The 15,827-nt window shown below is 37.2% G+C and overlaps 1 protein-coding gene across 1 annotated transcript in view; it reads left to right on the forward strand.

The window, feature by feature from the left end:
• The window catches only part of GABBR2 (gamma-aminobutyric acid type B receptor subunit 2), a 462,692-nt gene that overhangs the window by 326,208 nt on the left and 120,657 nt on the right, over positions 1-15,827 (forward strand). The window contains 1 exon segment of the mRNA XM_031055642.1: positions 6,096-6,218. Within this exon segment, the coding sequence (XP_030911502.1) occupies positions 6,096-6,218 (123 nt within the window).

Here is a 15,827-nt window from a genome sequence, read left to right on the forward strand (position 1 = left end):
TTTTTAACCCATCACTTAATCTCTCTCCATCTCTAACCTCTGGAAAGTTTCTATTTTCTGCTTCCCCTAGGGAGCATCTCCACTAGGATATTCCTCCTTTTTTTTTTTTTATATGAGATGGAAAAGAGGAAAGGTATCTTCCAATTGATTTCTTCTCCTGGCAGCAGGGCATAGAGTCAACACATCCACATTTGCTATAGCATTAATGGGAGAGTGAGTCTGCCCAATGATGCAAGTATCCTAAACAGGAGTCACCAATGAAGACACGTTTTAGAAATATGTGCTTTTGCAGGCTAGTGACTGTAGCTATTTAATTCTCAATACCAAGCTTTTTGATCATATCCAATTGTCCATTATTGTCAGGAGTACCACACACTCCACTATCCTGAAAGGTAGTCACCAAGTTCTTAGACTACAGGTGTCACAGTAGATCCTCACTGGAAACAGAAATGCTGGTTTTTTGTTTTTTTGGTTTTTTTAAATTTATAAGTAGATATACAAGTCTTCTATCAAATCAGTCAAAATACCTCTAAGAGAATAAAACTTAGCTTTTTCCTCCCTGTGACTTACTGGTCAAAATCCTTAATGCTACAACATGTTTTTTAAAATGTAAGCATTCACTCATTAAAACAAATGTAATTGCAGCTTGAGGCATTGCCAATACTAATCATACAATCTATTATAGGAAGTACTCATAATGGCTGTTGAAAAAAACATTGTGGAGTTACTGGGAACAATGCATAATGTGTTTTCAATAGTCCTTTTTTCTCATTCCATTACACAATAGAAATTAAGAGTGTATTACAGTATAGTTCACTAAAATATTAATAGCTTTAATAACTCTAAGATAGAGTCTCCCTCAGCCCACGTAGGGTAAAGTTCACCCACCCACCACTGACTTTGCATCCCCGACCTCCTGGCACCATCCCACTTGTGCCGACCCACTTAATGCAGGGGAACAAGCCCAAGGTGGCCCTGAACCACACTGAGAGACATGAAAGGTTTGTTTATGCAGTGGAGAGGGTATCCTGAAGGCAAGTTCATGAGTGGTTTTATGGTCCCTTTTGCAAGCTCACAGACTTTACAATTTTTTTTCCCTGCAAACTCTATTTTCTTTCTTTCCCCTCCAGTTCAGAGGGGGGACTCTGATCAGCAGGATTTCTGTATGTATCAGGGAGAAGAAAATTTGGTTTCAGATTTCTGAGGGCTTTTGTAATTGATGTCAGCGATATTCATTTATTTGAATGAGGTCTAGGAAGCTTCACAGAGGGACCCTTTAAAGAGAGTTTCTCTCTACAGATTCCATCCCAGGAGTCTGGGGAAGAGACAACTGAAAAAAAAGTTAATTAATAACATTAAGTGTTTATCCAGCTAGTGCCAGAAGGCAAGGGACCACTCTGTCAGCTAGATTAGGCAGGGTTGATCTATACAAGAGAAACCAGAATTTCCTTCTTAAGCTAAAAAGATCCTACATTTTAAATGGAAAAGAAAAAAAATATATTTATATCAAAACTTATGAATAAATGCAAAAGCACTTCCAGCCTATGTTTCTATGAATTAAATTAAAAACCCAACAAACAAACTGCAGAGATATAGCTAATATAGCTTTAAAATTAAAGATATTTTATTCTGATAAATGGAGGTGATCTGGTAATAAGGAAATTAACTCTGAAGAAAAGACAGGAGTAAATTAACTCTTCAGTTGTGCTGGAAAGCTGTTTGTGGAAATCAGAGGTACAAAACTAATGTTGCATCCTGGAGATGTAAGTCTTCATATGTAAGACTCTTTCTTCATGGTTTATAATGGAGTTCAACTTTAAGGTCTATGTCATGAACATTTTCAGAATTGGTTTCTAGATAAGATAAGAAATAACAGAAAGTTTTCCCTAGCCGTAACTATAAAAAACAAACCTAATATTTAGTGACTGTTGATTGCCAAATTTCCAGGTGATCCCACAAACTGATGGATGACAGGGTCATCCAGGACACAATGGATATGCTTTAGAATGCAAATGAAAAAAGCCCAACAAAAGGTTTATGCAATAAGAACCAAATGAACAGTTGAAGTTACTGTGGCAGGTGGTACAGCCTGTGATAGTTCTAGAAAATCCTCAGGAGTTTCCAGGAGCAGAAACTTTATCCCAGAGCTTTAGGCAGATTTTATATCTCCTGTGATCAGATGGCAAGGTCTGTGGAGAGTAAGGACTTTTATCTGTCTTCATGGCTGTGAGTTTTCAGAGTAATTTTGATTTGCCCATACAGTGGTGTTGCTGAGGAAAATGGCCTACCAGTTTTTGTTCTGAGTGAATTTATTTTGAGGACAGATCGCTCCATATCCAGATATATAGTCCAGACTGGTGGCAATGGCATTTATAACAGTGTGCAGATCTGCCAGGATGAGACAGATTCACCTATCCAATCACAGATGGTAGAAAATATGACTCACAGATGCTGCTGTGTGAGAGCTTGGCTTCAGCAAGGATTCAGGAGCACTTGCATAAATGGATTTTATTAGCTACCATGTATTTCTCCAAAGGCTGATTTACTGTTTGCTAGAAAGAAAATGAAAAGAGAGAAAAAATGAGAACCTTCCTCTTAAAGAAAAATGACATTTTTGATTGTGAGGAGCCTCACTAGCTCATTACTTTCTTCTGTCAGACAGAGAATTTGTTGGATGTCTGAGTCAAGACTCCTTCAGTGCATCTGGTGATTCCCGAGGAGTGAATGTGCTGAATTTAAGGAGTTCTAGTGGGTGGGAGTGAGGGCTGGGAAAGCTGGGCTTCCTGCGTGTGGAAGGGGAGAACAGCAAGCCTTTTAGAAGTGCTGTTAGTGATATACCAGTGGCATTTCTCAGAGCAAATCTCTTTTAGGACAAGCTGCTAATAACTGGCAGAAGTGAAAAATAATTGGACCTCGGTGTTTTGTTCTGAAAGCTAACATTCTGGTGGAGAGTTCTGCTTCAGAGCTGTATTCCAGCAGTGGTTTTGCCAAGGACAGGGCAGCGCTGTGATGGGTGTGGGAGGCAGCCCCAGTTACCCTGCATTCAGCCCTCTCACCCTGCAGCAGCACCAACACCACTGTGTTTGCAGAGCTCATCACGCTGCTGTAGGTCACTTAGGTTATCTTATGGGCTTTCTCTTGCTTGCCTTCCTCCTGGCTGCCTGGCAGAAGTAAGGGATGAATAATACCTGCTGCCAGTGACAGCTGCTGTTATACAACTCCCCTTCTGTCCAGAAAAGGGCCGAGTAATGCGGGAAAAATTACTCCAAAGGTATCCAAGGAAGAGCTCAACTGTTTGCTGTATCTCTACTCTTACCTTTTTCTAATAACTACCTGTCCAAAAAAAGGTTACCAAACTGAAATACTGATCTGCAGTAGTGCAAGGTCAGGTACAAATGAAAGATGTACAAGAGCAAGGAGAAGTGATGTGATAACATTAGCAATGTGATCATGAATAGGAAGATATTTATTTTGATTCTGTGAGTGGATTATCAGTATTACTACTTTTAATAATATCCTTTCACTCTTTTGCTTCTGGCATTGCTGTACCAGATTGACTAATATTACCAGGGGTTGGCAATTCTGAATTCAGTGCAATCTTACTTTCAATATGAAGATAGTTCATAAAAATATGGAAGACATTGGGCTGCTTACATATCCTAAGTAAAATGTGTGCTATTTCTATTTGAAAGATAAGATATTTTGAGTTTTTGGATTTTTTTCCAAGGAACCTTTTTGGCTTAGAAGAACAGAGGGAGACATTTCTGGCAAGATGCTTTCACATAGCTTTTAGTTTGTCAAATGTATATTTTTAGCTGAAGTTAATTGTCTACACCTCCTCTTGGGGGGCAGGGAGTGAGGAAGGGAGTGGCATGTTTCAGAACACTAATTTTTCTGACCATAAATCTTTCCCAGGATAGGTGGGATGAATTGTCTTTTAAAGGCTTTTGTCCCTGCCCACTGGCTACTGGGAAAGGCTAAACATGTAATAGTTCAACAGCCAACTTCAGTAAAATAAACTACATCAGTTAAAAAGGAAGACCAACTAAAACATACCAATACAATAAATTCCCTAGCCATTTAAGAGAGAGGAAAAGAAATTTGAGTTAAACTGTCAATATTTCATCTAAATCCAAATCCTCTATGGACTTGACTTCCCATTGTTTTCTCTTCCATGTCTCCACTCATACTAGGAGCAGTACTAGGTATGTTTCACTCAAGGTCTGTTTGCAGGCATTACAAAAGAGATTAAAAAAGGAAAAAAGGCTAACCTGTTCCTTTTCAGCTCTGATTGCCAGTTGATAAACAGCTAAAAGGTCAGACGTAGTTCTGTTTTCCCAAAGAAGGCAAGGGACCAAGCTGTGTCTGAGAACCTTTGCTTAATACCTGCTTTCATTTTAGCTTTATGAAGAAACACATTTCAACAGTCTTCCTCCCCCTGCACAGCTCACCAAGGCACCTTTTCCTTGCAAAGTTCTCGTTGCCAAATCATCCAGCAGCAAGACATATCACCATGAAAGCTGCACCCTTCCCTTTCACCTGCCCTCTCCAGACATACCTGTGCTGTCTCAGAATTCTGAGATGGCTGTACTGCTTCCTTGCTGCTGCAAACATGTGGAAAGCATCACTTTCCAGTGCTTTCTGGCAGTGGTAGCTACATGGATTTACATAACTGGTCTCAGGAAATGAAAATATTGTACCAAGTCCTTTAGCTCATTCTGATTTCTAGCCTTTATTTTACTCTTAGTTTATTCCAAATTTTCTATAAAATAAACCAGCAGATTAACAAAAAGTGGTGCACAATGTTTCCGAAACATCTTTCAAAAGAGAAAAGATATCACGCCAAGCAATATGAAAACCAGACTTTCTAACGTTCTTTATACATTTTTTCAAATTTTGTCATTTTCATCATTTCCTTCAGCTTGATAAGAATGTAATGCAAATACAATTTATTCTATGCAGGAATACTAACTTTGCCTCTATTAAGATTAGCTGACACTTCTGGCTTTTTAATGCATTTTTGAAATCCTAATAATTTCATCAAATTGAACTGAAATAATCACAACTTTCTTAAGCTTCTCAGGCTTAATATTTTTGAATATTTCATTTGGATTAAGTCAACTGTTTCCCAGAATGGAAACTTGGAAAAAAAAAGATGTGTATTTGTCCATGTTACAGCAATTTGGCAATAACTTTTGACTACTGGATGAGTGTTCTTAATAATAGAGGTAGATATTAATTAAGAAACCATGACCATGGAATCAAGAACACTGAAATAAAATTAATTTAGGCCTGATATTTCAACATGATTACAACTTTGCAACTGAAATAATGCAATTTCAGTATATTTTTTCTGTGTTGCTATGTGTACAACGGTAGAAATTTCATAGGGATTGCATGCAGTTATAAAAGACTCTAATACATGGTTTGGATTTTTATTTTTATCAGCAACTCTTGTTTTTCTGTTTGGAATCTAAACCCCAAGCAAAATTAAAAGCATGTTTTACACTAGATGTGCATTAAAGCCTCTGACCTTTGTAATATAGAAAAAATATATCATTCCTTCCTGCTCCCTGGGTAACACAGGCAAATATTAAACACATGGACACAAAAAAACTCCAAAATAAACTTATGATAACTTTTGCATTTTCCACATGCAAGAAGGTTATGAAAGAATGAGCACTAAATCTTAGTGAAAACTACCTCAATGCCTTCTACTCTGAGAGGCTGATGGGCATTTTCCACATCTGCATGCATAAACACAGTAGTGGCTCTGTAGAACATATTTTTCTCATTTTCCAGGAGTTAATATTAAGCCTGGATTTCAATATAAATGTTTGAGAGTCTTCCCAAAGTCTTTTTAGAAGTGGGAAAGCACTTCAGATACTTCTAATACCCATGAAATGAACTAAAATAATTTGTCTTGCTTTCATCTTTCTATATTTATTTTCTTTGTTCATTGTTAAAAACCTTTACTATTAGCAATGTGTGTCTTTCTCCCTATATAGGAATAAAGCTGTATAGGGTCTATCTGTGGCTCATGGGAATCTCCCTACTTCTTTTTTCTTTTTTTTTTTTTTTTTTTTTCTCTCCAGATCATTAAAGACCAGAAGCTACTGGGGATAGTTGGAGGGATGCTACTGATTGATCTTTGCATCCTGATTTGCTGGCAGGTTGTGGATCCTTTGAGGAGGACAGTGGAAAAGTATAACATGGAGGTATGTCCTCAAGCCCAAGTAATACTAATGGTTGCATATCAGTATCTACAGCTTTCCATAAGATTAAGCCAAAGATGCATTAGGTAAAATGAAAGCAAGTCAAGCTGTGTATTTTGGGGGAGGAAGGGTTCTGGTTTTCAAAACCAAATATAAAAGAAACAACTGCAACCAAAAGAAATCGTGTATGTAGTTGCAAGTGCCACATTTCTGTCACTTGTGAGACATTTTATTTTCAAGGGTTGTAAACACAGGAGAGTCCTCTGCTAAGACTCTCTATTAGAGTCTGTTGCAATAAATAATAGATTATCAGAACCCATTAGTGAATTTCAGTAAGAGCTCATTCAGGATAAGTGCAGAAGAGGTCACTGCTTAGACTGCATTCTTTGTGGAGATGCTCAGGAATTATGCTACCTACTGCTATATTTATTTGCAGTAATTTTATGTGCTACACCCATGCTGATTGTTCCTCTCTTAATGGTATTCCCAGAAAGGTCACACGAGCAATTTTGATAGGCAGGAGGTAATAGCTTAATGCCAGCTGTACACACGTTCCAACACTCTGGTTGGTTTCTAGAAGTGGAGCTGAAGTAGAGCTTTCTGGACAAACTGACAGCAAGAAACATGGCAGCAACAATTTATGTCTAGGAAAAAAACATCTGTCTGTATGTAGATGTGCATTGTTTGAGAGTTGATTGCCTCCAACACGGCACCTGGTGATATCTGAAAACTAGATTATATGTGGACAATCTAGAAGTGTTAGTCTCTTCTCCTACACCTGGCAATCAGTAAGAAAAAGAACAATTGTTTTCTCTTCTGATGTTAACATTTGCAAGAAAATATATACCATTTCACTCCACTGCTTTTACTTTGTTCTTACTTTGCAGTGTAGCTCTGGAATTTTATTAGGAGAGACTTAACTTTTTTAGAATAATTTGTAGAAGATACCTTAGAACAATGCCTCTTAAACTGCAAGGAGATTTCTTTGAAAAAATAATCTAAGAATCTGAAAAGATATGTCTCAGTCATTCCCTAGAGTTTGAAAGACTTCCCAGTTAATACAGTTGTCAATAAAAAATAGAAAATGTAGCTGAAATTTGTCTGCTGGAGACACTTCTGGTCTATGTGTATGTAGCTTGAAGCCATAGCAGCTTGTTGAGAACCTTGTTTATTTCATTTTGCTCCAATTGTATTGTAAGTGATATTGTCAGTATCGTTAACATTTTCTCTGCTCATCTGAACCCAAACATATTATGACAAATAGTCACAAAATCCAATTAAAATAATCTCAGATAGAAGGAGTTTTATTTTTTACTTTAGTTTAAACTAAAGAACCTGATATCTAGTCTTATTAGATTCACTTGAGTATAACGTCCATGGACAGCAGCAATAACTGTGAAGTTAAACCATAAGTAACATATATCTAAAAAACAATGTTTACTGTAATTTTAAATGGTTGCAATTTCCCTCTGAGCTTTTCAGTGTATATTCTTTGATCATCTAATATATAATGCTAAAAACTTTGTGTGTTTTTTCCACATTTGGGGCTTTCCAGACCACAGGGCTGCACACCAGTTGCCTGAACTTTGCATAAGAGCTGAAATTCTCCTGCAATTATATAAGCCCATGCAAAGTGACACTCACTGAATGCACACATGACAATGTTTGATATTTTGATCCCTCAGCATAGAATTGACTTGAACTTACTGTTAGAGCTCTTAGCTATTACTGTAAGTTGCGCAGAATATTTTTGAAGCTAATGGATTTGGGGTGGGAAGGAAATAAAGGTATTGTGCTAGCAAATGTGGTCATTAAACTATTGTGTGCGCATAAAATATGTTACTATAAAAGCAGTGAGGTGAACTGCAATTTATTTTCCTGAAGCACTCCTCTTTGGGTCTCAAAAAGTCTTGTGTAAAAGTAAATGACAATTGTCTTTGCTGCTATAATTATTATTGTTATTGTTGCTGTTGTGCTTTTTTTTTTTTATTTTTAGGTTGCTAAAGTTTAATGGTGAATTCTTTAGTTGAGTTTGATGAAGCACATATTATCTTTTCTGTGTTTGAAAAATAATTGCCACATAGATAACACTACTGGTGGCAAGTTTCTCTTTTATTTCAGGAATACTTTGTAGTAGATATTTCTTGTCCCACTTGATTCTGTGAAATAATTTTAAAGGGATTATTTCTGTCAGTTAATGCTAATCCAAATGATAAAGATTAAACTAAATGTAGGCTCCAAAGTTATGAATGCAATCAGTCATTGTAGCTAATGAACCATTTGAACTCTGTTTATGAATACTCATCAGGTTCCTACATGATAGTTCTGCATTTGGCTTCTATCAGGTGACCCTCTGTTAGTTGTGTCTTCATAAGCTCATGGATCAAAGGAACCAAGACAAGAAACCTATACACTGGTAATGTCCTGTGCTGTTTGCTGTTATTCACAAAACAGTTCATTTTAATAAAACAACAGCAGTAAATTATCAAGAACTTTTAAAAAGAGTTCTTAAACCCAGAACTTTAAAATCCAGGCTCCTTTTCTAGAGTTGTTTGCAAAGTCCAAGCAACCCATGCCTTATAAGCTGAGGATAGGCAGTCTAAATCTAAAAATACAAAGGGAAGTGAAGTTATTTTTAGAGACTTTCTGGCCATTACAGAAGGCAGAAATCCTTTGGAATGTTGGATCTGTCAGTTTTCAGACCAATTTCTGGCATCCTGACCCTACAGGTATGGTTTCTTTAGGAAAAGCACATCTGTGGCTGCCATAAGACACCACATTAAAAGTTTTAATGACTGAACCAAAAAGCATCCATATCCTCCAGTCAGCAGCAGGGGAAGTAGTTTATGATATATGGACAGTAAAGTTGCTGGATAAAAGAAAAGAGGTTAAAGGCCAAGGCAGGGACAATGTTAAAACTTCCCTAACTCTACAGTGATCTGCTAAGAACTATAGCAGTGTCCCTATGTACTTTTCCTAAGAGTGCTGTAGGCTTGATTTTCTCATAATGCAAAAGCATTTGATGACACAAAGGGCTTCTAATCTTCAAGCAGCAGTGTAAAAAAAAAAAAAAAGGGAATTAATCCATAATGTTACCTCTATTTATCTGTTTTCCTAGTTTCCCTGCGTGTAACATTTCTCCTTTTGCTAATTTTTCAGACCAGTGGAGAGACCAATCACTCTTTTTCCTCACTAATTTCTTCCTAGGCTGAACCAGGAATTTGCTTTTCTCATCATGATTCACCTTTTTTGTCATAATCAAAATGATTATGCTCAGATCTGAGCCAGGTCCCTGCCAGACTGTTTCTCCCAGTCATGTGAACTGGAGCTCATCCTTCCTTCACTGCCTCACTGGCTGGCCTGCCCATGAGGAACTGTGGTGCTTCTGTGGATGCTGCTGTAGAGGAGATTTGCAAGGCTCTACCATTGTTTGCTTTTTGACCTGCTTTCTTAAGAAGGCAATGTTTATGTGCTAGGGTGGTCTGTGTGATTTTTTTTTCCTACTGCCTAACAAACTTTGCCTGTTTCATTCAAATCTGACAAATTTGAGCAGATACAGCTCTTAAGGACATAGGACCATTACAGACTTGCTGGAAATAGCCAGCTCTGTGGAGGAGAGGTTCTGGTAGTGTCTCCTCTAAGAGAAGGGTCACAGAGTGATTTTATCCCTTTGTCTAAAACCAGATATTTTAAATTACTTGCTACAGGGGATCTTCAATCTTAGCTGAAGAGAATCCAGCCACAAGAAAAGAACACTTAGGAAACCAGCTCCCTCTAATTTCAGTTGCTCAGCTGTGTTGGAATGAAACCACAGTCTGAAACAGCAAAATCCTTTAGAAAGTGCAGTGTGTGCAACAGCCATGTCATAATTCAGTCATGTACTTAGTGCAGTTGAAAGGGTCCATGTGTACACATGCACTCACACTCACCTCTTGCTCACAATTATCTCAGCTAGTCAGAGCATGGCACTGATAATGCCAAGGCCATGTGTTCAGTCCCTGTATGGTCCATTCACTTAAGAGCTGGACTCAGTGATCCTTGTGGGTCCCTTCTAACTCAGAATATTCTGTGATTCTATGGTGTAGTAACTCTTTTACTCTAGAGTTCAGCTTGAAAACCTCTGACTGGCTTATCTTCTCCCAACACAAATATCCATGAAACAGATTGGATCTCTGTGGCCTTGGAAGGTAGACAGTGATAATAATTAATAAATAATAACTTGTAGGGGAAATGGACTACCTTTTATAATTCCCAAGGTAAAAATATCTTGCATTAGTGTTAGATTCAATGAAAGTAGTATCTTGCATACTGGATGCCAATATTTCATGTAAAATTTTAAAACATTTATCCAGGGCAGCAGCCTTTGTATTCTTTGATGTCTTAGTACCAATTAAGTAGTTATTTCTGTGATGTTTCCTCTTATGCATTCTTATGATAGCATTATCAATATTTAAAAATAAACTTCATTCTGGTATCTGGAATACCAGTATTTAAGGTTTCACCCTAATTTGTCCTGGGATGGTAATAAACATGAAATAGAGAAAAAAGTCTGAATGAGATGCCATTTTAGAAGAGACAGAAGAGAAAAAGAGATCAATGAGACATGTCCTATTTGGGCTTCTAGCATTGATATAAATGTAAAATGCAGAAACCAATATGAGGAAACCTTATATGAGGATGTTGTAATAACAAGAATACCAATATGCAGGAGAGATTAGTCGGCCATGCCAGTGTCAGAGTAGTGCAGTATGTTAAATAAAACTCAATTTATATTACCAAATTAATAATTTCAGTGAGTGAGACAGAATTCCTATGTATTACAAGTGTATAACAATGCTGCCAGATACATATTACTATACAACAAGCCAGAAGTTCAGATTTGACTGATATGTTGAGGGACTCAAAAACATTGCAAAACCAAAAAAAAAGTGCTGCTCAAACTAACTCATATGTAGTTCAACAGATTAGAGAACCCACAGACAGAGACTTAACCCTTCATTTCATTCTGAATAGCACACAGAATCCATTCCAAAATCTTGATATCTGAATGAGTTTTCCATAGCTACAAATAAATTGTTCTTAGTTTTGATAGCTTTGAAGAAGCAACAAACAAAAAAAGGTCTGTAGAGCGGTACTCACATTCAGAAAGCAGAAGAACATTAAATTAAGGATGAGTCTTAAAGAGAGGCTAAAGAGTAAACTGTAGAGAATTAAGTCAGGTGGTTTAGAGAGTATTAAGAACTTCATATGTAAGACATAGAGTAAATTCATGCCCCACATCAAGTAAGACTCGAAAAAGAAAAAAACTCAGCATGACAAAACAGCAGGAAGATACCCTTCAAAAAAATAAAACTATGTCCCAATGGGGAAAATACACAGAATCATAATGTCTGGTAAGTTAAATGTACAAAAAAATAAAGCAGTCTAAAAAAGCATCTTACAATGAATGAAAAAGAAAAATATAAATCTTTCTGTAAATACCAGTAGCAGCAAGTTTGCCATGGAATCTTGGGAATAATATTTAAGCAGAGTAGAAGATCATTACTTGTAGAAAATAAGGCTATGTGGAATGATTAAATGATTGCTTTGCTGCTTTGTTCAGAAAAATTCTTAGTGGAAGGATTTGTGGAGATTGCTGTGCTAGAACCCTTTTGATGAACTCACTGAAGAGTGACTGGAGTTGCTGGTAGGAATAGGGAAACTGATCAGAAATAAATCAATGGAAAAAGATTCTATTCTCCCAGATTTTCTATAGCAATTCAAAAGAATAATTGTCAAACTACTGACAACAGTATGTAATCATTAGCTCAGAACTGCTTTGATATCTGAGCAAAATGTTGTGAATATCTTGCCATGTTTTCAAGACAGAGTAGAATCCTTAAATTTGTAAGTTAATGTAGTAGACCAACTTATAAAAATTATAATCAGGAGTAGAATTAGAAATTGATATGCTACATTGAGGAGTAGTCGACATCACACTTGAGAAGGAACAAGTCATAAAAACTTGGTGAAGTCCTTTGAAGAAGCCAGCAGACATGAATAGAAGCTGACATAGCCAGCTAGGTCTCGAAAAGGACTCATCAATTTCTTTCATCAAAGGCTCTCACAGAAAGGAAATAGACATAGAATAAGAGAGAAGCCCTCAAATCAGTATGAAGTTCTTTAGAATAAGGAAACAGAACTAAGAAATAAATCAAAGTTCATTTTCTAGTAAGGAGGCATGTAGCCAGTAGAGTCCTTCAGGACAAGTTCCAGTCTTTGTGCTGGTATCTGTATTGTTCAGTGGAAGAGGTTATATCAAGTTATTTCAGAAAATATAAATGAGGGCTGACTGAGAAGAATTTGGGACAGACATTGCAAAGCTTAGCATAAAGTGAAATGCTCTTTCCTTATTGCAGCTGCAGCAGTAAAAATAAATGTTGTCTTGTTTGTGATGTAAACTCTTTCTGATATAGAGGAAGGTGAAATTATAGATTTAAGTTCAGCTAGAGGAAACCCATAAATAGATTAAATAAATTGAGTACATCTTACATCTTTCTAAATAAGACAGAAAAGCCTGGCTTAAAACAATTATAACTGCCTAAAATTTTCATTTAAATAACTGACCCAGAACAAAATCACATTAGCTGGCTTGACACATCTCTCAGAACACCCAGATATGTTGAGTATATCCTCAACAAATGGATGTAAGTACAGCAGGACTGGAGGAATAAATATTGTTCCTGGGTATCTGATTGTCTTTTCTGTGGGACTGCTCTAAGAACCTGAAGAAATTAATAGTACTGAGCTGTTACTTGGGCTGTACATTAATTTAACTATATATAGATATACAATTCTAAAAGTTACTCACAATAGTAATTCAAGGTCAATGGTAAGTGAGAGTTGTGTAAAAATTACTGAGGTGGGATGTAAAGAATACTCAGGAAGGAGTGCATATATTATGTGTGAAAGTCCAAGGTGAGAGTCCAAGGTGCTATACCCTGATGTACTAGTTAACTACGAGCTGAGGTCATCAAGTATAAAACATTTCCTTAGGAAAGATTTTGTCTTTTAAAATTGCTCTGTCCCTACATTTTTTTGATGAAAGTTATGTGAAAATTTGGATTTGGCTGCACAGATGTAGATATTTTTATTTAATATCCATTTGCATTAATAACACTGCTTTGGAAAATACTTTGGTCCAAAATGATATACAAAGGAGTGTGAGGTGGGCTGCGGTGGGGGGTGTTAATATTCACATGATAACATGGGAGTAACATAGGTATGGAATTGGTGAAGGCGTCTGGTTCAAATTCATGCACTCAAGCAGATTTTTGTAAATTCTTTGAAAAAGATCAGATCATGTTCTTTTCTCTTTCTGCATATGTATATATGCATAAACAGATGTGTTTATGGGGTTTTGTTTACATTGTGCTGTTCAGTCAGCTAACAGCCAGATTAGAGAGAACTTTGTTAAATGTGTGATGTGAAATGAAGAATTTAATTGGCTGAAGCAGTTTCTGCGGCTGTTCAGCCTAATGCAGGTCAGAGCTTGTTAGTCAATTTGCTCTCTGTATATCGTTACGCCCATCTGTTGCCCCTACTATTTTTTAAATAAATTTAATTTCTTTCCTTCCAATTTGAAATATTACAGACTGTGGGAGCCAAATGCCTCCTAAATTCTGCAGCCTGCTTTCACACCCTGCCATTGTAGCTCTCAGCAGGTGGCCTGCCAGGAGTAGCTGAAACTGAGAACCCTTACTTGCATCTGCTGGGACACTCTGGTGGCTGGCAGGTGCTCCAGAGAGAAGGAAACTGAATGTCCATAAAGTCATCTGTAAGCCTTCTAGCGGCCCAGAGGATCTAGCACAGGTCCAAAGAAAGAGTAAATACTAAAGAGTAAAAGCTGGTTTATTTCTCTCTTTCATTTGACATCAGTTTCCAAGGAAACAGAACAAAACGTGAGAGCCGGGAGCCAGCAGCTGAGATTGACTCAGCTGGTGGCTAGTCCTGCTTCTGTTCCCATGGAAACATGTATCAAATTGGCAAAAATAAGGAAATAGGGCAGGGTCAGTTCTAAAATGGCAGGATGAATGGCTGCTGCTTAACAACAGCTACTTAACAAGATGAGGCTTGCTGGTACTTATTCCTCTTCAATACACAATTTCAATTTTAGTTCTGCCTCCCAAAAAACCAGCACTTATAAAGTTCCTACCTTAGGAATGTAGGAACCCCTATCATGGACCAGACTTGTAACTCCTCTTGTCCACCACCTCATTTAAAACAATGACTGACCCAAATACTTTCAGAGGTGGGTGCCAAAAATGTGTAGTGCACATCTGAAAGTTCATCTGTCACGCTTGAAAATTTGAGCTGTGATTCATAATGAGTAGTAACTTGAAATGAGCAGTTGTGTATAACTCATAGTTCTTATACTCTCACTAATTGAACACTTTTGTTATTCTCATAAATGTCAGGGAGTTTTGACTCTTGCAGACTTTGCACAGATAAGAGTAATTGCTAACTAGACATGGTGTGAAGAACTTCCTTTCTCAGTTTTGGAAAAGTTGCTTTTCAGTCTCATTGAACATACATTATTTTTTCTTTTAGGGAAAAAGAAGAGAATTGAGTCTTCCACATTTCCTTTGGCAGCACCAATCATTACTATGCATCTGTGTTTACAACCTTATTTTCCTCTTTTCTCTTTGGTAGATAGTCCCAATCTTATTAAGCTCTTTTTCATGTGACATGGAAACTCTAAAGCATCCTTTTTAGTTAGGATGACTAATATTGCATATTTTAGAAGATCTGTGTAATGTGTTTTATCTATTATTCATCCTCTTCCATATATTTAGTGTATTATTTTTCACTGTTGCACACCATTGAACAAAATTTTGGGCTTCACTGTCAAAGCGATTCCCAGAACATTTCCATGAACTAATTATGACTCTGAGAAAATGTGTAAGTAGTTCTACTGTTTTTACAGTACCATTACAGCTGCTGAAATCAAATTCCACTTGTCATCATATGGCCCACTCAGCTACACTCCTCACATTTTTAGACTCAATTAACCTCAGTATTTTTGCCTTGGTATTTTCATGGTTGTGCTTTTGGGCAAAACTGATTTTAGTATGGAACTGTGGTTCTTACAGAACCATATATGTGGTTCTGCATCTCTTACAGAGTGGAAGTATTATTCTGGAATATGGAAGCATGATAGTGGAGGGCTGTCATGGTTTGACACTGGCACAATGCCAGTGCCCCATGAAAATATACCTCCCTGGTGTTTGCTGTGAGATGTGACCAGGAAATAAGCAAAGCAGGCCTCTACCTTAGAAAAAAAAAGTTTATTAACTAAACTACAAAAGGGAAACAAACCACACACACACACACACACACACACACACCTGGAAAATGAAACACACACACACACACACACACACACACACACACACACACACACACACACACACACACACACACACACACACACACACACACACACACACACACACACACACACACACACACACACACACACACACACACACACACACACACACACACCTGGAAAATGAAAACTCCACAAAAAGCATTTCCTCCTCCCCCCCACCACATTTCCAATACATCTTC

The sequence above is a fragment of the Geospiza fortis genome, unplaced genomic scaffold (genome assembly GCF_000277835.1).
Source record: "Geospiza fortis unplaced genomic scaffold, GeoFor_1.0 scaffold206, whole genome shotgun sequence".
Classification (NCBI taxonomy): Eukaryota; Metazoa; Chordata; class Aves; order Passeriformes; family Thraupidae; genus Geospiza; species Geospiza fortis.